The following is a 26,655-nucleotide window of genomic DNA, read 5'->3' on the forward strand; positions in this document are numbered from 1 at the left end:
CACCATCCAAAGTAGGATGGATGCCGTCTCTCCTAATGAGGCCAGGTTTTCCCCAAAAGCTTGTCCAATTATCTATTAAGTACACACCATTTTCTGGACACCACGTCGACAGCCAGCGATTGAATGACGACATGCGGCTAAACATGTCGTCACTGGTCAAATTGGGCAGAGGTCCAGAGAAAACTACGGAGTCCGACAGTGTTTTTGCGTAATTGCACACCGATTTAACATTAATTTTAGTGACATCCGATTGGTGTAACCAGGTGTCATTACCGCCGACGTGAATAACTATTTTACGGTATTTCCGTTTTATCCTTTAAGCTCAACATACCTCAATAACCCACTGACCTCGCTTCGTAGTACAGCCCTCTGGTAACAAGCATTGTTTTGTTTAAATTCTGGAACAGGGAAACCCAGGCAAAACCTCCATTAATGTCACAAAAGAGAATTAAGGCAGAAGCCTGTTGGGATCAACTTCACTGTTGATACTCCACTGGAAAAATTGTGATGCATGCATTTTCTTACAGCATGGACGGTCATACCTCCTGCAGAGGCATGAAACAACAAGTGAAACACTAGCACTTTGGAAACAACAACTTCAAAGGCACAGTGACTCTTATTGTGGTGCGAACAGTCCTGTTTCTTCTTGCCTTGGAAACTCTCCCCCCCACCCTGTGATCCTGGAAGCTGATAAGGAGGGTCGTAAAAGCTTGACTGCATACCAGTGAGAGAATCTGTAGTGAGGTCTCCTCTTTTACATTTATATGTACACAGGCTAAATAACTGTTTTCCCAATCTCTGTTTGGTGTGTCATAACTGCATTGATCTCAATAAGAAGTCCTAGCATCACCTATCCAAGAATCACATCTTCATGATGTATGTCACTGTTGTGTTATTTCAATTCATGTCCATTGGTCATGGTGAGAGACGGATTTATCGCATTCCCGTCTGTAGTACATTTTCTTCATTTAAGTTAAGAAATGCAGTCTTTTGTCTCCCCCCGTCCTCTTTAGTCATTCCCTTGTCAACGTTTTTTCTTTCTCTTTATGTATTTAAATTTGTGTAGTTTGTAGTTTTAGTTCTGACTTTGTTTTATTAAGATAGTGCTCACCTCCATTTAAAGTCTAATTTACACACTTTATTTTGTCAAAGCAAACCGACAAGAATCAGCAGAAATTAGATTTTGTAACAGATCAATTACACCGCACCTTCACTCTTGGTTTCCAAACTTCTTTTCCTGTTTTCGGTTAATATCAAACGTGGCCGAAAGCACAACGAGAGCCACCGTTAATAGTAAAATCATTTTTTCATCAACTTGAGGAGTGCGCAACCCCCCGCACACCAGACGCTGGCCACCTGCAGATCCACCACTGTGTGCTGAGTCAGCACTGCTGATGTGAGAGTCCGCTGACGGCCTCCAACACTGTACTTCTGGGAGCTCCACGGCAGAACTCGTTGCCAGGCAACTTCACAACGCTTCGGGAGGAGAAAGCCTGGGTCCGTTGTGGAGAAAGTGCCGATCCATCTGTTCCAGCCAACGGAGACTCCGTTCATCAGCGGTGTACAAAAGTAATAAGCCAGACGTCCTATCTGCTCCTGATCAGGTTGATGTTGTAACTATTTAATGGCTCACAAACGTATCGATCACAAACCAAATTATTAATCACTACTGTTAGATCATTTATTAACCATCATACTCTCACCATAATCCTCATTATTTGACAGCATTTTAAACCTTTTAAGGGTTATAGGGTTAACTTAATTAGCTAGTTAAGTTGAGCAAATCTGCCATCAATAGCAAAGTTAATGGTCACAGACTAAAAATGAAAAGCTACTTCCGCCAACCTCCGTCTGATATCAAGAAGCATTTCAAAAATGGCAATAGTAAATCTGCCATGTGTTGTGTGTGTGAGCAGAAAACAATAAGCAACAACAACTAATGACGGCAGTGCGTAGTGAACAGTAAGCTCTGTTGTGGTTGCATAACTTGCCCATAGTTCCCCCAATTCATTAAAAATAATTGTTTAACGGTGTGTTTACCAGCTGCAACTGCAAATGTAGTTTAGTTTGCTGTGTCTGTGTATCATCATGGCAAAACGTGGACCTGGAGACACCTACTCGAGCAGGAACTACCAGAAAGATGGGAGCAGTTTTGTGTGCATGGCATTGCAACTGTGCAAGATGTAGTCATGAACTTTACAGATGTGTAGCTGCGACCACGACGAAGGTAGAGTTCGGTGTGCTCCAACCAGTGATTACTGAATACTGATGGGATGGAACGTCAGATCCCATTACTTGGTGGTCTCCAGTTGTATCAGCACGAGAAAAAACGCAGACACAAACTCAAATGAGGATTGAACTTACATTTAAAATGCACGTCTGAGTCCTTTATTAAACAACCAGAGAGAGAAGTTTATACCTTTTCAACCTGCAGTCATTTATTACGCGTCTAACCACACCTGACCATGCAAAATGCACATTGTAACCCATATCCAACACACTAACCTGTGACTAATAGAGAAAGAGACACAAAAACAGAGAAAATAAGGTGACAAACCACTTTCTTGGACTTTTGGTCAAGTAGTGTGTGACGCAAAACAACAGGCAGGGAAACGAGCGGGTAGGCAGCTCCGGTAATGGCACACACAGACTGTAGCCCGCAGGACACTTCACACCTCTGAGATATGAACTAATGGAGCTGCAGGACATCATGTAAAAACAGAAGATAGAAAGGAAAAGATAGGGTGAGGCTGGGGACACATGCGGACAGCTCAGTGGAGCACCCGGACGGTTCGCAGTGCCCTAAGGGTCGTTTTGGCTTGTCGTGAACAGTCAGCGATAATAGAGCAGGAAGGGATGATTTGATGGACCCCTCAGTTTAACATGGATGCAGCTAAATACTGTAAAATAAGAAACATGTTCGTCAGTAAGAACGTAGGTTAGTTCAAATGTGTGTGTGTGGAAGTTTGCCATACTGTTGACATGCTTGATACTTGAAGAAAGTCATTTGAGCTACCTCTCTATCTCATTCTGCTTTTAAAAGTGCAGAGTAACTGTTGTTGATCTGGCCTTGTCATTTGTATGCACTGTTAATTGTGTGTTGAGTTTTTGAGAGTGCATACTTTGAAAATCCAGTATTCAGATAAACCACTTGTTGGTGAGTCTCAAATTTTTGTATTTTGTAGCTCAAATTACTGTCATCTACCAAATGAAAACAGTGGTCAAATTTGTAACTAGCCTTGTATCGGTTACCTCAACAACCAAATTTAGCCTACAAAATCAATGGTCTGCATGAACAGGGGTGTCTTGGGGTAGAGTCACATTTCCAGCCTTAGTTATTATTCCAGTCCATCCCTGGTTTGGAGAGGAAGGGGCAGTTAAGAGAAACAGAGAGAGAGAGAAAAGAAACAGGACACTAATGCCACGTGAATAAAGGACAGAAATTAAATGGGGGTGATTAGGATATGAAAGAGAAAGTAAAATGAGATGATGATTAGCTGTAATCTCAGAAGGAGGGAATAAAGTAAGTGGTGCTCTCACAGTCCCTCTGAATGGCAGGTTTTGTCTCACAAGTGATTACACCGTTCTGAGCCCATTTTTAGAATGAAAGAATCAGGAGAGAAGTGATACCGAGACAAAGAGGGAGTTCAGGGGTTTGAAGGAGAAAAAGATACCGGGTAGGTGAGTAAGTGAGAGGAAATGAAAAAGCAAGTTCAAAACCAGAGAAATGATATCTGCATAATAGAGGTAAAAATGTGTAAAGGTGAGCCGAACGGACGACATTAAAAAGGTCAGTCGTACCAGATAAAGACACAATTTTTAATTTGGCCTTAAAGATAGTTTTGATTTTATTTGCCAAGGTTTTAAGACATTAAAACTCTGTTGCAGTCGAGAGCTTTTTTTTATGTGTGAAGTTCATGTCATAGAAAAATTACATTTAAATAAGTCAACAGCTAGATGTGTCTCCCAAATATTATTGTAGTTCATCTGGATAATTCACAAATTGATCCTCCTAACACACAACCAAACCTCCCTCAGACAGTTCTGACAAGAAACCAAAAAGCAAGTCTAATTCTTTTTTAATTATTTGGATGTTTCATAATAAATTAATTGAATTATTTGCTCAATTATACATGAATATCTAAATGCTGTTTTAAAACCCTCTCTTCACAGCTATGATTAAAACTCTGGTTGAGAAATGTTTGAACATTTTATGCTGGCATGAAGTAGTCTGATATGAAATGAGAATATTTGAAACAGCTTTAAAAATACTTACCACGTGTTTTTATTTGTGGATTTAAACAGGTTCAGAAAATGTCCCTAAATTAAGAAATTGTACAAAATCTTAGTTTCCTAAATTACAGTCACAGCTTAAGTTAAATGTTTACACTCGATTATATGAATTATTTGCAGCAAACATTGTTTTTGGGAAGTGATGTTGATGTTGTTAATATTCATCTACCCCCAGTTGTACTCAGAAATATCTCATAACTTTGGCAACACTACTGGAATAAGAAATCTTTGTGAACTGAACCCTTAAAGTATTAAGCCGTGTTAGTGTTTTTATAGTGTCAACAAATCCCTTGAAATGATCAAAACATCCACTTCTCAGTGCTTTCCAATTTACCTCCTCTATTGTTCTTACCAAAGAGGAAACCCTTAAAAACGGGTCTTAAATATATTATTTCATTTTTAAAAAAGGGCTCCGTAATTCCCTCAAGCAGCTTGGTGCTGTCAGTAGACATTACTCAAATAAGAGCAGACAGTGCATTTGTTTTTTCAGCTGTGGATTAATACACATTTAGAGCACATTTAGTTACTGTTCAGGGCAGTAGAACTGTGTTTGTGGGAGTAACTTAAAATAAACTACAGTGTCTCATTCATTCTTAGGAAGCAGCATGTCACCTGTGAAATGCACAATGATGTGGCTAAATTGTACTCTGTGGCACAGAAGAGTAATCTGGCTGCTTGTCCAGAGGATACAGTTACAACAAAAAGTATTCATCCCCTTCGAGGGTTTTACCCTTTCATTGGTGTTCAATATTGAATCATGGTCAATTTAAGTTGCCTTTTTTGACAAGAATTTATAAAAAATCTCTTTTTCGTGTCAAAGTGTAAACAGATTTCTACATGTAGAATGTCAAATAATTTGATATATAAGATGTAAAATAGGTGATTGCATAACCCTTTCCCTCTTTAAAGTGACTCACCTAATTCAATGCAGGTGCAGTTAATCGGTGCTAGAAGTCGTCACATATTTATTGAAATGGAGATCATCCAAATGCAGTGAATGTGTCTCAATTGATTGTAGTATAAAGACTTTTTACCTGGAATGTCCAGTTACTGGTGAATCAGTACTCTGTTGTAACTACGCCAAGATGAAAAGAGAACACTCCAAGGAACTCGATGAAAAGGTTATTGAAAAGCCAAGTCAAGGGGATGGATACAAGAAAACTTCCCAGTCACTCAATATCTTTTGGAGTACAGTTAAATCCATCATTCAGAAATGGAAGGAATATACACATGCTTATATCTTTAAAGAGCAGGCTGATCTCAAAAACTGAGTGACCGTGCGAGAAATAGACTAGTGACGGAGGCCACCAAGACACCGGTGACTCCTCCGAAGGAGTTATACGCTTCAGCAACTGAGATGGGAGAGATTGTGCATACAGCAACTGTTCTCGAGTTCTTCACCAGTCAGATCTTTATGGGAGAGTGGCAAAGAGAAAGCCACTGTTGAATAAAGCTCATATTAAACCTCGATTAGAGTTCACCAGAAGGCATGGGGGATACTGAAGTTGACTAAAAGAAGGTTCTTTGGTCTGATGAAATCAAAATTAAGCTTTTTGGCCATCAGACACTGTGTTAAGCGTACATCAAATACTGACCAACATCACAAACAAACCATCCCCAGAGTGGAGCATGGTGGTGGCAGCATCATAATGTGGGGATGCTTCATTGCAGCAACCCCTGGAAGGCTTGTAAAGGTAGAGGGTAAATTGAATGCAGCAAAGTATAGTGAAATCCTTAAGGACAACCTGATGCTGTCTGCAAGAGAACTGTGATTTTAGAGAAGATTTTTTTTCCAGCCAGACAATGATCCAAAGCACACAAAAAAGGTGTAAAGACAACAAGGTGAATGTTCTTTAGTGGCAGAGTCAGAGCCTACTCAACCGACCTCAATCCAACTGAAAATGTGTAACTGCAACTTGAAAAAGGCTGTTCATCCACAATCCCTGTGCAACTCGACAGAGCTTGAGCAGTTTTGCAAAGAGGAATGGGGTAATGCAAGGCTGATAGAGACCTCTCCATACCGGCTTTTTGCTGTAGTTGCAACCAAAGGTGCATCTGCTAACTGCTGACTTGAAGGGGTTAGATGCTTAAACAGTTACCTATTTTATGTTGTGTATTTTTAATTAAAAAGATTTGCTACATTAACCAAATTAGATTTATTTCAATGTGGAAAAGAAAAAACGGAGAAAACTTCCAAGATGGGAGGGAAGACTTTGTATAGGCATTATTACATTGGGTGTTTTTACATGAAGGAAAATAAAGAATATCACCAGCCTCATCCTTTAAAGTTCAGCCAGAGGTGTCGGTATGGTGAACAGATGGAAGTATGGATAGGGAACATAATGATGTCAGGGTAAATTACATATAGCCGTCACCACAATTCATAGCATGTTGAGGCTGACAAGCTCAAACGATGATGGATTTTGATGGAAGTGGGAGGTCAGAGGTGAATGGTGCATTAGCGGTCGGTCATGTGTGAGGATTCGCCTTCATTGCCTTCCTGAATCGAGTGGAATGTATGTAATGTCAGTGTAAGTAATACATCAGAGTTCATTCTGCCTACACATACACACACACACACCTACACACACACACACACACACACACACACACACTCTCCATCCCCCCTCATTTACAACACTGCCAGTCCCTCCATCGTCACTTGACACTGCAATGGTATTACCATATCATTACAGTCAAGAATAGGTAGCATATCCTTTCTGCCCCTGTGGGTAAAAAAGTGGAGGAAGGGGGAGAAGAGCTTTGATGTAGAGTGGAGGTAACGCACCTAACAAGAGGAGCGCTCAGCTTCCTGCATGACTAACACGTATGCCTGATCGCACATGCGGATGGATACATGTATTTGCCATATGTGTATGAATTCACATGAGCATCTGATTTCAAGCTTACAGTGTGTATCAGTGCATGGAAGTGTATGTTATTCCACAGAGGCACATACAAGCAGGCACTGAAGAAGGAATCCTTCAACTTTAACTTATAATTAGGGTCCGAGCACCCAAAGGGTATGAAGACCCTATTGGAACTGCTCGTTTTTTGTTTTTTTTTTATCATTATTATTCTTCATGACAAAGAGATGCGTTTTTGAGGCCCTAAACATACTCGAAACTGCACAAAACTTGGCACACACATCAGACCTGGCAAAAAATTTTATGATTTGGTGGAAATACACACCTCAATAGAAAAATGGCTCCACAACGCCACGTTGAAAATTTCAACGGCGTCCCATCGGAAGCACGTTTGACCTAGAGCTACGCAATTTTGGTAGGTATATAGAGCAGGTCAGGATGAACAAAAACGTCCACAGGGCCAAGCTCTAAAATGCAACACGGCTCAACTGTGCCCCCTACAATATTTCAACAGAGTCCCATCGCGGCTACGTTTCACCTACAACTACGAATTTCGGCACACATATGTAACAACTCGTGACGCACAAAAAAGTCCATTAGCATGTTTCTGTAAACCCAACAGGAAATTCACCATGTTGGAAAAACGGCGAGCATGCCGGGCCATTTTCGCTCAAAAATCTATCTCCTCCTAGGGGGTACGTCGTACACACCTGAAAGTTGGCGAGCACAAACTACAGGACGTGGTGATTAAAAGTTATCAAAACGCTCTGCAGATGAGGCCCGGTTTGGAAATGGTGGCCCGTGCAATTTCAACCAATGGCCATTTTGTCCATTTTTGCTGTGTTTCTGACATTCAACGGAGTCCTGTCGGAAGGCCGTTTCACCTACTGCTACAAGATTAGGTAGACATGTATAGCAGGTCAGTACGCACAAAAAAGTCAATCAACGCCAAGCCCTAAACCCAACAGGAACTCCGTCATTTTGAAAAAACAAGGTGACAATTCTGGCGATTTTGCCAAACTTTTGGACATTTTTGCCCATTTTCAATATCGATCTCCTCCTACTGGGAAGGTCGTACACACCTGAAATTTGGCCAGCACAAACTACAGGAGGTGGTGATTAAAAGCTCGTCAACTGGTCTCCGAAAGTCTGACGGTGTGGTTTGATACATTTTATAGCTTTATAGTGGTTGCAAGGGATTTTTACCACACCAGTTTAAAGTCTGTGCTCTTCAAGTTCAAGCAATATGTGGACTTCAAAACCAGAGGAGAGAACATTTTGGACTTGGTGTATTCAAACTTCCCTGATGCAAGGTGGTAACCAGCTACATTGCTAAATGTACAGAGGATGTTACTGTCATTAAGACCTTCACAGCACGTGGAAACCAAAAACCTGGGATGACTGCAGAGGTGCGCTTGCTGCTGACGGCCCGTGATGCAGCCTTCAGAGTGGGAGACAGGACTGCTCTTCACTCAGCCAGATCTGAGTTCTCAAAAGGGATTAAGAAAATCCAGGAACACCTCTGTGACACAGGAAACACCAGACGGATGTGGCAGGGAGTCCAGGCACTGATGGACTATAACACCAGGCCGGGGGTCGTCAATGATGACGCCTCTCTTTCAGACAGCCTCAACAACTTCTTTGCATGCATCAAACCCGACAATCAGACAGAGGGCTGGTCCTTCTCCTTCATCTGTCAGGCCAGCTTTCACCATCAGTGCAGCAGACACACGGAGGACCTTAGCCAGGGTCAACCTACAAAAAGCGACAGGACCGAACAACATCCCGGGATGTGTGCTCAGAGTCTGCGCTAACGAGCTGGCAGATGTGCTGACTGACATTTTCAACATCTCCCTCAGTCAGGCCATTGTCCCCAGATGCTTCAAAACATCCACCAGTTCAAGTGGCAAAGAAATCAGTTGTAGCTTGTCTGAATGACTATTGCCCCATCACACTGACACCGATTGTGATGAAGTGTTTTGAACGGCTCGTCAAACCACACATCACAGCCAGCCTTCCTGCATCACTTGACCCCCTTCAGTTTGCTGACTGTCCCAACCGCTCCACAGAGGATGCAATATCCACCATCTTGCACTCAGTCATCACCCAACTGGAAAATAAAGGTACCTACACTAGAATCCTGTACATTGATTTCAGCTCAGCATTTAATATAATCATCCCCCAGAGACTAATAGAGAAACTCCTCCTACTCGGCCTGGATACCGCCACATGTCTCTGGGTCCTGGACTTTCTGACCGAAAGACCCCAGCCTGTCCGAGTCGGAAAGAACATCTCCAACTCCATCATGCTGAGCACTGGATTTTCTCAAAGGTGTGTACTCAGTCGACTGTTGTTTACACTGCTAACACACGACTGTGCAGCCACACATGAGGGGATCCAGATCATCAAGTTTGTTGATGATGCCACAGTAGTGAGACTTATTCACAAGAACAAATAATCAATGTAGGTGAAACACCTAGAGGGCTGGTGCAGTAAGAACAACCCAACGTGGACAAAATGAAGGAGATGATCATCGACTTCCAAAGGTCACGTCCTGAGCATGCTCCCCTTAGCGTCAGCGGCTGCACAGTGGAGAGAGAGTGGAGAACATCAAGTTCCTCGGAGTGCAGATCTTGCAAGACCTGAGCTGGAATAAGAACACAGCAGTAATCATCAGACGGTCCCAGCAGAGACTACATTTCCTGAGGAAGCTGAAACAAGCCTCTCTTCCTGCCAGCATCCTCAAGACTTTTTACAGAGGTGTGGTGGAGGGCGTTCTGACATACTGTATCTCAACATGGTACTCTAGTTGCAGTATGTCAGACAGAAAAGCCCTGCAGAGGATAGTTTGAGGAGCTGAGAGGGTCATCAGAGTTTCCCTCTCCTTTGTCCAAGAACATTTTCCAGAGCCGCTGGAGGAGCAGGGGCACTGACCATTGTCAGGGACTCCTCACACCCTCTCCATAAAAAGTTTGAACTGCTACCATCAGCACTAAAGGAAGAACCTCCAGAATGATCAACAGCTTCATTCCACAAGCTGTCACAATACTGAATTGCTGATCTAAATATGCAAACACTTCTTTATTCAAATTGCTTTAAGTTATTGGATCCTGACGAAACGCTCTTTCATCTTGCCTGTACTACTGTGTATGTACAGCAAAATGACAATAAATTTGATTTGATTTGATTTGACCCAGATTTTATCAGTTTTTGTGTAAACAGAATATTTTGGGCTAGTGTGCGTTTTAATGTTCGTTTTGAGAGTTAAATTAGAGAGGGGTTGTGCATAAAGTAAGAGGCTGGAGTGAGCATGTGGTCAGCCTGGAATAATATGTAACTGTCCCTGATATCAAAGCTGGAAACTGTATAGAAGTTCTTAATATTAAGTTTCAACAGCAGAGGAGCTGCAATTTCAAGATCACATTGAAAAGATCCCAGTTTTTCACGGGGGGATGATCGCAAAATTCCAGTTATAAAGATATACAGCCGTTCTCAAATTTACTCATACCCTCCCATGAGAGAAGGAAAAAAAACAGCTGTCACTGAAGTAAGCTGAAATTGACAAAAGTATAAATAAATAAAAATTTTATGAAAATCATGACATTGCTTTTGAATTGTGGTTCAACAGAAATATTTTTTTTAAAAACAAACAAACAAACAAAAAAAACGCAAGCAAACAAGCATGATGGGACCCGTGAACTAATATTTTGATGAACAACCCTTTCAGGCAATCAAGTGTCTTCTGTAACTCTCAATCAGACTTCTGCACCTGAAGACAGGTATTTTGATTTTGGCCCACTGCTCATCAGCAAAGGGCTCTAATTTGTCCAGGACAGGTTTTTTTGTTTTTTTTTTAAATATATTTTTTTGGCTTTTGCCTTTATTTAGTGCAGTAGAGGGAGACAGGAAAGGGGGGAGAAGAATGGGGACAGACCTGCAGCAAAGGGTCGTGAGCGGGATTCGAACTCACGACCGCTGCATCGGGGAACTACAGCCCCTGTTCATGGGCCGCCCGCTCTACCAGGTGAGCTACAGGGGGGCCCTGGTTTTTGTTTTTTTTAATTATTCTTTTCAACCACAATTCAAAAGCAATACTTATTTCACTAAGCTATAATTTAGAAAATTTTTGTTTATTATTAGTTTTTTCAGTTTCTACTTATTTGAGTGACTTTTGTGAACTTTACCTTTTCTGTAATGGAAGGGTATGAATAAATTTGAGGACGACTGTACTGCATCCAAATATACCACCTTGTCCAAGTTCTTGTGGTGTTAAAGGTTTATACCACCCAAATACTACTTTTTTTCTGCAATTTAACTTTGTTACCAAGGGTTGCACACTGAGCAATTTGTTTAATGATTAGAATTTGATAATTTTCAGGTAAAGCAAAGATGAAAGATGCTATGTAGTCAATAGATCTCAAACATACATACATATGCACATCTAAAAAATCTATACTGTATACTTGCTCTGATTGTCTTCCTTCCGGCCCTGAAAAGTCTCAAATTGTTGTGAAAAACAAGGGTCCTTGAAATGCAGTCCTACAACTCATGTCCTAAAAAAATGTAGCCTTCTTTACTGCAGACACAACTTGAAGTGCTGCACAGACAGTTAACAATAATGAGATTGCTTTGTGTCTGTCTGTATATACATACTGTATATATACATTTTTCAGATTTCTACCTATTGCTAATTAGTAGTAAATGTTAACAATATGATCATAAGATGGTGAACCTGGTGAACTTTATGCTAAACATCAGCCTGTTCGTATGTAGCACCCTGTTAAAATGGTGATGTCAACATTTAGCTCAAAGAACTGTTTTCATGCTCATGGGGCTGCCCGCAAGGCTTTAGTCCCTTAATCTCATTTTCTTTTGGACAGAGCCAAGGCGTTGGTGTTAATATTCTCATTTGACTCATATGAATCTAAACATTTTACAAGTAGACTGTTTAATACTTATAATTATTTTTAAAAAAATAAAAAAGGGCCAGTGTTGAAGCATGACCCAACACCTCGAGCCATCTTTCAACAGTGTGTCTCATCCTGGGAAAACTCAACACCACTGACATGATGCTGTTCTCATTACAGCGTCTCTGCCATGCCGCCTTTAGTCACTTACATTTGTAAATAATCCATCTCGACTTTTGTGTCCCATTGAGCTGCTTGGCTGTTTAACATGGATGACTGACCTGTCCTTGACCACTTCATGCCACCAAACAGGCTCCTGGAGCTACAAGAGAGCTTCTTAGTGTGTATTTTTTTCATGCTTCTTAAAAAAGAAAATGTTTTGACATAAATATCTGTCCCTAAATTTGGCGCCCGACAGTACATATCATTGAAGCAGGTGGCCATCTTTCCCGTTGAGCTCTCTGTAGCATACTAAATGTGCTAAGATAGCTTTCTGAGGGCTCTTTGATAGTGAATGTCACCTTGTCTGTGTTTGAATATTCATAAGTAGTGCAACTGTACTGGAGTAAAACATCATACATACTTAATATCAATGGAAAATATTGCATTATCCTTGCATATTCTGTAGTGCAGTCACAGAGCATGAACAGAAAATGGAAAACTGAGCTACAAACAAGACTATATTTGTTCCTGAGGATTGCAGGAGCTGGACACGCTCCATAATCATCTGTGCCCTACCTTCCAGTTCTCTCTCGTGCTGTATGACTCATGACCTTGTTTGCTGATTGGCTCTGTGTCTTTGGTTTCCAGGACGACCACTCTATGTTTTTCCAGTTTGGTCCATCCATCGAGCAGCAGGCCTCCGTCATGTTGAACATTATGGAGGAATACGATTGGTACATCTTCTCCATAGTCACCAGTTACTACCCTGGGTACCAGGACTTTGTCAACAAGGTAAATAAACACACTTCAGCACTCTGATGAAGAAAAAAATGTGATATATTTACTGTTTATTTAGTACCTCTGTCTGATAGTTTACAATCAAGATAAATTTACTACCTTTTTGCAAAATATACTGCTAGGCAATAAGTTGAGGCCAGAAAAAAAAGGATGGATATTATCGCAAAGATAGATGTTTTCCTTTGATAAGAGCTGACGCCAGAGGCAGCAGGATACGTATTAGTTATAAAGCTAATGGCCGTAAAGTTTTTCAACCATGCATTCAAATGACAGATTCACTTTCACTCTGGGTCCCAGGCACATTAGATATTATTACTTTTGTTTTTTGGGGACCCATTATGGGAGGCCTGACATTACTGTAGTTCCTTTGATAAGATATATATCTTATTTTTTTGGTTTTCTTTTTTCATTTTGTGAGGATTATGTATAGCTGGTGAAATGATACTAAAAACAACCTCACTATTTCTGTGAACATGATTGTCTGTTTTAGAGTCATGGTTTCAAACTTTTAAAAATTATAAGCTTGGCAGAGTCTGATATAAGTGGGTAGCTAGCTCCATTTTCTGATTGCTTTAATGGAAAAGGCTGATTGTCTGAACATGTCCTTTTGAATGCAGCCGTGCACGTAGGCTTCAGCCGCCTTATCTCTGGGGCTGAGAACAGACTCTATAAAGGGGCTAGTATGAGATCCTGAATAACTTTAAACATCAAACACTCATCTGAGAAAAAAAAAAAAATCTATTGAAAGCCAGCTAATCATATTTTGTGCTAATATTGCAGCAACTACAATGTCTTTTCTTTGTACAAAGTTGAAGTAACAATCTGGTTTTAAAGAAAGAAAAACATCCTGTGTATTCATGTGAAAGAGGATATTCACTGCCCATATTCCTCTGAGGAACTCCTCACAGTCGTCAGGTTAACTTTTGCCCCTTTCAGACATGAACTCCTTTCTGTTAATCTGATGGCAACTGAACATGTCAGCTTCATGCCTGAATGAGCACTCTTCTCACTTTTTCTTGTCAAAGCAGCGACATGAGGCTTACTAGGTCAGACCTAATACCATTTCTGTATCACTTTCAACACAACACAAGTCTGAACTGCAGTCAGTCGTATTAACGAATAGGCATTTATTTGAGTTATGCAAAGCAATTCGTGTAAAGCTTTTCCCACATTTCACACACCAGTATTGATGCAAAAACCTCACAAAGAGCACAAAAGAGAAAATTTGAGAAGCTTTGTTGTTGCTTTTTTTCTACAATTTTACATCTATTAAAGACTGAAATGTCGATAAAGTATAACTTTTCTGCAATAAAGACAGACTGTTACAGGCCAGATTAATGAGACTCACCAATAATGAATGTAATCAGCATTTTGATAAACAATAAAAGCATCTTAAGCTTAATTTGTTGCTTTTAGCTGTTGGTAGGTGTTTTCTTTCTCTGACTTTATCGAATGCTTGTAGCAGTAGACAGCAGCAGAATCCACATAAACATCTCCAAAGAAATTGTGTGCATTTACACATTTGGCACAACTGCTTCCTTAATTACTTAGAATTTGGGATGTTGGGTGCCAATTATGGGCATTTATAACTGATCAGCATAAACCTATGGACAATTCTTTGTTTAAATAAACCAAAAAACAAACAAACATGAACGACCATCAGATGTGCAATTTGGATACCATATTACAGCCCTAGTTTATCCTAGCTTAATTTAACATTTGTTCGATGTCAGTAAGCCTCAGAGAAGTCTTTATCACAGTGCACCTTTGATTACGAAACTCCCACAATACTGTCTGTTTGCCAATACGAAAGTCCCCACTTTCTCTGGTCAATACAGTAATGAACAGTAAGAGGTAATCAGATACGACAGCTAATCTATAATACTTAAATGTGTATTATTTAAGAAAATGGTGTCGGGTATCTCCAGATACTAAATATAAAATGACTCAGATCAGATCAGGAGCAAAAAAAAAAACTTGAATGGGACATTCATACTTATAATTATAAATTATCCCCAACATGGAGACAGGATCGCTCAAGTTCTAACAGCAAATTACACCGTCTACTGTCCTTCACTTTAAACATATGAGCTGTCACACAGAGCTTATCAGCTGCAGTTAAATCAGTTGTTACATTGCAGATGTCCTCAGGTTGAGTCCTGAGCTTCATCACAGCATCCTTATGTATAGTTTCTCAGCAAGAAAAATCTCGAAGCCCCAGTGACTTTAGCAGTGAGGAAAGCTTAAAGCAGTTCATATTTGTGGAACCACTTATTACCAGTATAAATCTCATTCCGTCCCACTGTCTTCTCTCAAGCAAATATCAAACATACATAAAAAGATCCAAGTTTTCTTTGCTGTCCTTACAAAAAAAGTGTTGTAATGGAATATACGACACGAAAAGTGCCTTGCTTTGTCTGTTATTCAACGTATATGACTCCCTTTGAATTGATTTCCCGGACAGTTATTATTGTCTGACCCTGAAACACAAAACAAAAATATTTCTTTCATCTAAATGCCACATACAAGTTTGAGATCCACAAATGTAAATTTAGAGACAGTCCTAAAATCACGTCTCGCTGCACTGCATATTAATTTATTTACACTGTGGTATTAGTCTCTGGGTTTACAGGTCACCACAAAATAAATAAATAAATAAGTCAACCTGACTATCTCCCAGAGAGTTTCCTCTTTGTGTGTGAGGATATAGCCTTCAGTTTTCAAAAGATTTCCTACTCCTGCTCTTGTTTAAAAAAAAAAAAAAACTCCTGCCTTTTCCCAAGAGATGTGTAAAGACAAACTGTTTGCCAATCTGGGGGCTGGAGGAGGAGACATTTCAGTCAGTTTTGTTCCAGGATCTCTCCTTCACAGCTCCACAGCAAGTACTCTGCCCACACTTTTTCAAATAACCTCCTCCTTTTTCCATCCAGGTCCGCAGCACTATTGAGAACAGCTTTGTAGGCTGGGAGCTGGAAGAAGTCCTCCTACTGGACATGTCAGTGGATGACGGCGACTCCAAGATCCAGAACCAGCTGAAGAAACTGCAGAGTCCTGTCATTCTCCTCTACTGCACAAAGGAGGAGGCCAGCACTATTTTTGAGGTGGCTCATTCTGTGGGCCTCACAGGTTACGGCTTCACCTGGATTGTGCCGTCGCTGGTGGCCGGTGATGCGGACCACGTTCCCGCTGTCTTCCCTACAGGTAGAACACAAACACCAGATCAGTAGGAGGGTTTCAGAATTTAATAGATATCACATCTGGTTAAAGTATTTTACTGTTAGTAACAGAAAAAATGCAGCTGATTAAAGCTAGCAAAGAAAATCATATTCACATCTACTTGTAATACTTGCAGTTTTTGTTCTTCTTCCCCTTGAAAAGCTGTCCAGGGCTTTTTGGTAGGAGTTTTTCCTTTTCTGATTAAAAGGATATAGGAGTGTTATTTTGGGCTATATAAAGAACCGCCTTGAATGTAATCCTACCAGTGACTTCTAGTATCAAACTTAACACTCAATCTAAGACATAGTATAGATGCTGCCAGTCGTTTTCCTAATGTGTTCATTTTCCCCCTCAGAATCTTGTATTCATAGTTTAGAGGTGAAAAGATTTTACACTTGACTTCCTGAATCATAATATTGGGGATAAAGGCAGGTCAAGGGCTGCTTTAGGACCAGTTTTTAATCTGGAATCAGTTATTAACATTTTGACAGCCAAGGAACCGGCTCTCTGGAACCAAGAACTTCCATCAGGGCCCGGGGAGAGATTATCATGGACAACAAAACCAACTTTTCTATTTTTTTTAATCCAATAAAAAAGAAAGACCAGAGCTCCAGTCTTGAGATGAAATTGAACCACCGTTGCGTGAAAAGCCGATGAGGTCATTATTCGTCTAATTTTCTCGGCTGTTCGATGTTTTAATATCACCAGCTGATGTTCATAAATGGCGGTGCACAGAGCGCTGTTCACACTCACTCGCTGCTGTTTGCAATGCCGTTTATCAACGCTGACTGGTGATATTAAAACACCAAATGGCAGGCAAAATGAGAGGAATAATGACCACAGCGGATACCAACAGAGGACCGTGGGAGAGACAAACTGTTTCCTTGCACTGTGGTGCCCGACAGAAGTTCAAAACAATGAGCCTGGTGTTTAAACAGACGTATACCATGACATAATAACACGATTGTATGATGGCTCTATAGTCTGTGGAAAAGCAAGCCAGTTCTTTGAGGGTTCGCAATTTGAGCCAAAGCAGAACTAGCATCTGGTTTGCATTAATGAAAAGGGATCATAATTGTTTTTAGCAAACAGCACAGACAACAGAACTTCAATGAAGGACTGTGTTGAAAGTGCCAGTGTCTGATTTTTGCATTTCTGTTTACTGATCCTTTCTGATGTTTAAAGGGGTCACTCCTAAACCCCCATACATAACTCCTCATTGAACAAGTCAGTAAAATCTATGTTGCATTATTCTGTGGCAAGTTCTCGAAGAACTTGATACTGAAATGTGGGCACAAGTGACAGATGGGCTTGTTTGCATATATGCAAATGCTCTCCGAGTGTATTTGCAGTGCACTTTGGCAGTGAGTGAAGGGATGCATACTGATTCCTGTTAACCTCAACTAAGTGAGTTTATAATTTATTTGGGTGTTAATTTCATCATATTTGATCATTTGATATGTACTCACTTTGCAGTATCTCATGAATATCGGATATAGACTGACTCAAGAGATTCAAAATTCAAGGTCTTTATTGGTCACAAACATAGTCATACACGGTATAACGCGCAGTGAAATGCTTTGTGTACCTGTTCCACACCGAAACAATATTATGAAATGAATAAAAATACAAGTGTTACTGTTATATTGTGGCTATACATTTTGGTATCATAATGGAATCCATTGTTAACAAAATTCCCAGTGATGTTGTTTTGAAAATATTTCTCCAGGGCACAAGGCCATTTTGCAATGACTCCCCCAAGAACCCTTTCATTCACCAAACATGTTTGAAGATGTTCATTTCAGCGACATTACTTTTTTTTTTTTGGCCTTTGTGCCCTTTTATTGATAGTGCAGTGAGAGAGATACAGGAAAGGGGGGGAGAAGAATGAGGGGAGGATGTGTGGGAAAGGGTCATGAGCGGGATTCGAACTCATGACCTCCACATTGGGACTGTAGCCCTGCACATGGGACGCCAGCTCAACCAGGTGAGCTATAGCAGCGCCCCGACATTACTTTTACTCTTGTTCAATTTGCGTCAGCAGGAAAAATAACAAAATCCAGTTTTAACTTTGAAACCAGTAGGAACACGAAGACTGTCTGAAAATGCAGGATTGTCTTTTTTTTTCTTCTTTAATGCATTTACAGTGCAGGTTTCAAATGTGAACACATAATCCAAACCAGACATGGAAAATGACCTGAAAGTGCACGTGTTTATTAGGGGTGCAACGATACACAAAATTGACGGTTTAGTTCGGTTCAATATGTTTTTGTTATGGTTCGATACTTTTTTGATACAAAAAAAGAGAAATTTGCTTGCCTTTTTTTTTTTTAACTTCTTTTTAAAAAATTAAATGTATCTGGTGAAGGCCTGACACATGTTCTGCTGTGCATACATAGCACCATATAAAACAAAAACAACACCAAATAAAAGATAAGAATAACAATAAATAAATAAAAAATTATCTGATGGAGAAATCACCCATTCTTAGCAGCAGAGTATATAATACAAATAAATTGTACCTTACAAAATAAAGCTATATGATACCCATCTTCTGGGGTATATTCTCAGCAGCATATTAAACAAAAACAGCTCCTTATAAAATAAATCACTCTCTGATGGAGCTACATCTTCTGGAGTGCTAATGGCTGTCTAAATGACTTGGGTAAAGTTTGTACCATGTGTGCTGCTTGTTGTTTTTGTCTGACTCCACTTGTTTTCACACCGGGGTGATGTCGGCGTAAATTCGTGTTCATGTTTGTTGTATTTCCACTGATGTATTTTAGCATCATGTTACACTTGCGACATCCATCCATCCATCCATCCATCCATCCATCCATCCATTATCTATACACCAATCCTCACTAGGGTGGCGGGGGGCTGGAGTCTATCCCAGCCGACTTAGGGCGAAGGCAGGGGACACCCCGGACAGGTCACCAGTCTATCGCAGGGCCACACTTAGAGACAGACAACCAAGCACACTCACATTCACACCTACAGACAATTTAGAATCACCAATGAACCTCAACATGTTTTTGGACTTGTGGGAGGAAGCCGAAGAACCCGGAGAGAACCCACTCTGCATGGGGAGAACATGCAAACTCCACGCAGAAAGATCTCGGGTGGCCTCACCGCGATGCGAACCTTCGAGCTGTGAGGCAACTGCGCAACCCACATAATGCTGTATTTTATTGTCCAAGATGCACTTTCCATCAGGGTCACACTTTACACCAAAACTGAAGTAGTCTCAGACGCGCGATCTGAACGACGGTGGAGAATCTTCAGTTACTACATCAGCAGCTTGGACTGAACAAGAGTGGGAGACGCGTGCACTCAGTGGATCTGTGCTTGACAATGCAGCCCGGAGTACCCGAGCACAGATTCCCTGAGGTCAGCACAGAGCGCTTCGTCAGAAGTTGATTAAAAAAAAATATGGCATTGCATATCGTTCGATTAATAGGGCGTACCGAACCAAGACCACTGTATCGAACGGTTCAATACAAATACATGTATCGTTGCACCCCTAGTGTTTATGGGTCTGAGAAATGGATGTTGGCTCTCCTTCCACACATCCCTTCTTCTCACCTCATCTCTCTCTCTCTCTCTCTCTCTCTCTCTCTCTCTCTCTCTCTCTCTCTACCAGGGCTTATCTCTGTGTCATATGACGAATGGGACTACAACATCGAGGCCAGGGTACGTGATGCAGTGGCTGTCATCGCCACGGCAACCTCCACCATGATGTTGGACCGGGGGCCACACACCCTACTGAAGTCGAGCTGCCTCGGGACGCCTGACAAAAAGAGCTCGAGCACTGGCCACTCCAAGGAAATACTGAAGTGAGTAAATGCAAAAGTGTGTGTGTGTGGGGGGGACAGAAGTCTGAAATGTAGAAAAAACAAGGCTGAAGATGTTTAACTAAAACCACACCTCCCCAACAGTCACCGTCCAATCACAGTTAAGCAGCTGTAACAGCAGACGTGTCACGGTTTGGATTTGTAGCATTGTGCATGGAGCTGTGGTGAAAGTGCTTGTGGGGTAAACAAAAGTCCAAGGAATAGATTAGACTGTGTGTTTATGTATGCCAGTAGAAGCTGCAAATGTTAGCGTGAAAGGCTAACTACCTTTAGCAGCAACCTAGCATTGTTTCCAAAGGCAAGGTCATTAGCAGCTGCATTATTTAGAGAGGTAACCGATTATGTCAGAAAAATATCTGTTCATAGTGAAATTTCAGGATTCATTTTTTTTCTGGGATGTGCAGCTTTTGTCTCAGTGTAGCTTTTATGTGCTACATGGTTTTGCCATTTGTAGGCAGAGATGTCTGAAGCCACCACTGATCAAATGTGCATCACTTCAGTCAACAGCTATGAATTTCAAGTGGTAAATATGCCACTGTTACTGTGTTACGTTTCTTTTGTGTCATGGGAGGACAAAGAGGTTGACAGGGGGACAACACTAACTAAGTGGGGTTGGGTAAGAAGAACAAGCCTTTATTTGTCTCAAATGCATTGCAGAACTCTGAAACTCTCTTATCACCTATCCTATATGTTGGTCAGAGTGCAGGGTCAGCCATGATAAGGTGCCCCGGAGCAGTTAGGGTTAAGGGCCTTGCTCAGGACCCAATAAAGGCAGCTTTTATCATCCAACCTTACAAGAATTCCTGGTGAAATTGCAAGTGTGATTGCAGATGAGCACACGTACAAGAGGAAGCTGGTTTTGAAACTATGTCCGTACCTGCTCTACCAACAGTCAAGGCATATAATAAGAAACAAAGGCTTTGGTTAAAGCTGTCAAATGCCCCTCAAGATGAACAGGTTTGCTTTTACATTATATTTTCTGCACCTATTGTTTCCTGTCCACGACTTCAAATAAACAACCTATGCCTTTGATTAAATATTGTTTTGAGTTGAAGCCCAAGTCCAGAAAAAGACAATTTCCCTAACTGAGAAAATCATAGCAAATGTAAAAACAATAAGTTACATTCTCCCACTTTTATAAGCTTTGAAATGTATTTTTGTGCCGAAAACGAACAAGGCGTCATGCGCAATGCAAGAAAATGGGCATAACAAAAGCAGATAAAATCTCTTTTAATTCGTATGAATCAGAGCCAAAGGAAACGCCTGGTAACACAAAAAACAACAAAAAACATGAAAATTTAGATCTTTAGTTGCTGAAGTATGAATTATTAAAACAAATCCAGCAAATGCGCTACCACACGCATGCAGCACAGCGTAGACTACAAACATGCACAAGCATTTACAATGCAGACGCGTTCCCTCGGGAGCCACAATTTGTTTTACCAGCCAAAAAAAAACTTAAAACACAAGATGAACAGAGACGTTAACTCTCAGACTTGTAACAACAACCCTTCTTATCTTTATCTTAACCCACAGCCATCTTTAAAGGAAAACATCCTTCGTCTCCTCTTCCTCCGAACCTCCTTGTGTTTTTTTGCTTTTTGGCACATTTCCGTGCACGAGAGAGCATTGGTATTCAATAATTAATCCCCATTTAACTTCATAGGGCATGCTTTTACTGTTAACATTGATCAGAGATTTTCACAGCTAATTGAATGCTTGGGGACAACTGGATTAATGAATAAGGAGCCAAAGAACAACCGCAGGGTTATCACTAGCACACAGAAACACACATGCAAACACTGACACACACATGTGTCTTAGTTTAGTATGACATTTAAGTGTTCTTTGGGGCTTAATCTAATAAAACCTCAGTACTACTGCTACTATCATTCATTATCAATACGGTTTTTTAGGCTGGAAAAACTATGCACCTGTCCGTTTTGCTTAGCCCCTGTTAAATATTTTCTCTCTTTTCGTTTGTTTTCTTGCTGTCAGTTTGAATTTGAGGAATGTGCAGTAATGTTATGCAACCTCTCCTGCCACTGCAGCATTAATCTTAGGTTGAGGTTGATGTATTACTGCAAAAATTTTTTAGGTCTTGTCTTTACCCTTGTTTCTGTTTTTAATATCAAGAGCACTTACACGTGCCATTGAGGATTCAGCCACCAACAGGACTGAGATAACAATAACACCACAGCCATGAAGAACACTCTCACACACAAACACACACACACTGGGGTTAGCGTTCAATCATCCTACAGGCTCACACCTGGGATGTTCCTGTGCTGTGTTGAGAGTGATGTGTCTGAGTGTGTGTTTTCCAACCAGCCATTCCATTTTTCTCCATTTGACAGAGTGAAGGTGGAGAATTTGGATCGGTGGATCTTGATGGTGACTCCAGGGACTATCAAACGCCTAACACACACACACACACACACACACACACACACACAGACAATTCCACCTATTCCATCCCTACACCCCCAGAGACAAAAGCAATAATAAGACCATATGTCTCTGCGTGGTCCTGTATAGCTGGAGGCCACAGTGGGATGCATGCAGGCTGGATTAGCATGCCATCATGTCAGCATTGATGGACGGAGATGGGAGACCCCAGTGAGTCACGCTCTCAAATATGTTTAGGGGCTGCTTGACCTTATGAGGCACATAAAACACACAAACATGCATACATAAATACATGCATGTATCGCAAATGCTGGCACGCTACAACGCAACTCAAATAAGGAAACACATGCACATAGAACTCTGGAGGCCATCCATTGTTTCCTGCCTGACAGAGAGGACAGGAACACCAGGATAATGAGAAAATGTACTCCAAGTGGTTTTGGATGAGGCGCTAAGGGGCCTGTTTGTGTGTTGCAGGGAAAATGATCTGATTTTTTTATTTTTATTTTTTTACTATTTGTGTATGTGTGCTCACATTGAAATTCCCTCTCAAATCCTTGTGCTGATATACAAACGCCGCACTGGTAAATGTGATGGAAGAGGTGATTAATGTTTTGTAGTGAGCTCGCTTTCATGCAATCTGATGACACATTTGTTTGCCGCACGCGCTCAGTTCAAGCCTTCAGTAGAGTTCAGTAGGAAACCTTCTCTGCAGGCCATCCAACACTCGCTACTTCTCATGCACGTGAGAATAACATGTTCCTCTTGTCTTATTTCACCTTTAAAGTATTTTTTTTCCTGCAGCGGGATAGCGGTATTATTGCATTTCTTAATGGGCACAATTGAAGCAGCTGTCCAATAAATCCTGTGTTTATTAGAAGGCAGGCGCGCCATTCCATTGTGCTTCTGGGCTGTTAGAACGTAAATGACTGAATCTTTTCATCAAACCTGCTTTGACATTGAAGTGGTTTAGAGTATCAATTGACACAATTCTGTCGTCTGCGCATCGTGTCATTCGCTTCATTTTTTTTTTCTTTTCTTTTTGTATGTCTCTTTTCTTGCGTTAACCCCTCTGGTCCTCTTTCTTTTCCGTCTCTCGCTCTGTGAAGCTCACTTCATTCTCCCTGAAAAGCTGTTTCAATTACATGAAGCTAAATCATTCAGTCAGAAAGTAATGGTGGCTCTTTTCCACACGCCTCCCCCTTCCTCCCTCTTTTTTCTTCCTCCCACAAAAATGGTTGATCCTACTTTTCTATATATAAATACGCGAAAGGAGGGAGGATTAGTGTATTTCGGAGCAGAATTCAACCTGAATTCAATCCCTGTCCTCTCGCTGCGATGACTCATTACTATAAGGGACTTTAAAATGCCAAAGAAAATAACTAATCAATATTTCATGTGGCCTTTTGCCTATTGGAATGTTCATTTATTGGATCAGTGAACACTAGTACGCATATAACAAACCTATGTCTGCTATTCAGTACCATATGTAAGAACTGACTGATGATTTGTAGCTCTAAAAATTCACTTTTTGTCGATAACCTTAGGTTTATTTCTATGTTTTATTCTAAAAGAAGGCATGAAGGACTCTCATACTGATAGAAATTTTTGAGAGTTAAGGTAGTAAAATGAGGAAACATTGATATGCTGATTACTGTCTCTCTTGATTGTTTTTCTTGATTCATTGTTTTAACTATAAAATGACAACAAAAAAAAAACAACAAAAACTGCACCAATAACATTGCAATTTTCCATCTACAAAATACCTTATTTGACCAGTTTGCCTCCATATGAGACAAAGAAAAGCAGTGAATTCTTACATTTGAGAAACTGGACACCACAATTTTTGACATTCTATTATCTCTAATTGATTTATTGACTATTTTTTCACATAGTAAACACACATGTCATTTCCACCAATCTCATGCACATCTTGTGCTGCAATTTCTTGTTCCTCATTAGCTGACATGAGTTTGATAAAAGCTATCAGTTGTGTTGATGCAAAACCTTTGTCACGTGTAAATTCATATTTCACTGTTAGTGACCACTGAATATAAAATCTGCCCTTTTAGTGCAGAATTTGATTTGTTGACCCACTTGTGATGTTACCTGCATACCAGCATCTTGTGATTATTTTTTCCATTTTCAAGCTTTATTTTATTTATTTAAAATGATCTGACCTCAGGGCTGCAAGGTGGCGCAGTTGATTAGCGCTGTTGCCTCACAGCAAGAAGGTCGCCGGTTCGCATCCCGGTGGGGGTACCAGGATCTTTCTGCGTGGAGTTTGCATGTTCTCCCCGTGCGGTGTGGGTTCTCTCTGGGTTCTCCAGCTTCCTCCCACAAGTCCAAAAACATGTTGAGGTTCATTGGTGATTCTAAATTGTCCGTAGGTGTGAATGTGAGTGTGCTTGGTTGTCTGTCTCTAAGTGTAGCCCTGCGATAGATTGGTGGCCTGTCCAGGGTGTCCCCTGCCTTCGCCCTGCTGGGATAGACTCCAGCCCCCCGCGACCCTAGTGGGGATTAAGCGGTGTATAGATAATGGATGGATGGATCTGACCTCATCAACTTTGCTTTATTTGGTTTGGAACATTAGAGTCTAATTATAGCCACATGTGGATTAAGTTTAGTTTAAGATATTGATAGTTACAAAGTGTTGATAGAATGAGCTTTTCCTGTCAGAAATAACTTACAGCTCTGTGGTTAGCACAGCATGTTGACATCTGTCCCAATGGCAAATAAAATCTTGTGACTGCACTGAACTCTGATACGTTGAGGCTGCTGTCACTGAATACGTCTTATGTTATTTTACAATAATGCTATTTGTGTATTGTTGTTAAGCATCTTTGCAAATCCAGGAGTTTAGAATGAAGTCTTTGATTCCTGGAGACAGACATCAAATGAAATTATGTCACTTTGTCAAAATGTGACAAATTAAGTAAGAAAAGTACATCAGCATCATTTAAATGCAGTGTATGTGCTGAATAGCTATGCTTTAATATTAAATTAAGGGTTTTTTGGCTCTTTAAATTTACCCTCCAGCAGTGTTATAGATGTCTACTGGAGCTAAGATGTTCATTCAAACATTAAATAAATACATTAAGTTTTTTGTTCACTTTAAGCTGCCTTTAGTCAACATTTTCTCCAAATTAACATATTTTGCTTTAGGTACAACCATTCTCTCTAATGCACATCATCATTATTAGACAAACAAATGTGAATCCAGGCGTTTCAAGACACCATGTCAGCTGCATATCTAAGATGAGCAGTTTCATATACAAAAGAAATGACAAAATCTGCTTTTTAGACACAAAAAGAATCAGCTTATTACACACAAACGATGACCAACTGTGAAAAACTGCCACAAAAAGTTTTGCTCTTTGCAGCATTAGCAGTACAACTCGCTGAATGTGTATTTCTACCGACTTAAATTAGGAAAAATGCAGTTGTTGGACGTTCCCTGTCGTATTCAGGTGCTCTGGCTAGTTGCCACCAGTAATATGAGATCAGCAGCAGCATATGGACCCTTATTAAGACATTTTAGAAAGCTTTTCTGTCTCACCAAGTGCCAAATGAACTATTTTTCCTCTATAAATATACTGTTTTTGCAAGGACTGCCAAGTGTGTTAAGGAGACATTCATACCTTTCGCTTTATTTCAGAACCAAATTAGATTAAAAAAACCTTGACTCAAATTACAAGCAGCCACTGGAAGAGAAAGGGTAAATATCAGTATTGAAGGATTTCAGACTGTGGAAGGTCATTGTCCTCGCCTGTTGTGCCCTTGTTCACATTTTAAATGAGAGAGCGCTCTCTCTGATACATGCTCGCTCTCTTCAGACTCCACAGGTAGCTGTCTGATGTCTCCTGCTCAACAGGGGTCCTCATGGGCCCAGATCACATGGAGCTCCTGTGGACTCACTTATTAAAGGCTGCAGCTCAAAGAGACACAGAGCCTCACATCTCTACTGTGTGTAGTCCACATCACTCCGTTAGTGTGTTTATGCTGTCAGAGCTGTGCCACCAGCAATAAATGACTCAATGAATAAGCAATGAAACTATTTTGGGGTCTTTTAAATTTGTATGCACAAATTGTACGCGCTTTTCAACGTTCTGTTCCAATCCGTAAAAAAATGTGTGTGTATATATATAT

At 40.6% G+C, this 26,655-nt stretch overlaps 1 protein-coding gene across 1 annotated transcript in view; it reads left to right on the forward strand.

The window, feature by feature from the left end:
- grin2bb (glutamate receptor, ionotropic, N-methyl D-aspartate 2B, genome duplicate b) overlaps positions 1-26,655 on the forward strand; it is a 97,113-nt gene that overhangs the window by 43,135 nt on the left and 27,323 nt on the right. The window contains exons 2-4 of the mRNA XM_008277315.1: positions 12,878-13,021; positions 15,958-16,228; positions 19,887-20,079. Coding sequence (XP_008275537.1) covers positions 12,878-13,021; positions 15,958-16,228; positions 19,887-20,079 — 608 coding nt within the window. The remainder of the gene's footprint in view (positions 1-12,877; positions 13,022-15,957; positions 16,229-19,886; positions 20,080-26,655) is intronic.

This window comes from Stegastes partitus, unplaced genomic scaffold, assembly GCF_000690725.1.
Source record: "Stegastes partitus isolate 25-593 unplaced genomic scaffold, Stegastes_partitus-1.0.2 Scaffold3, whole genome shotgun sequence".
Taxonomy (NCBI): domain Eukaryota; kingdom Metazoa; phylum Chordata; class Actinopteri; family Pomacentridae; genus Stegastes; species Stegastes partitus.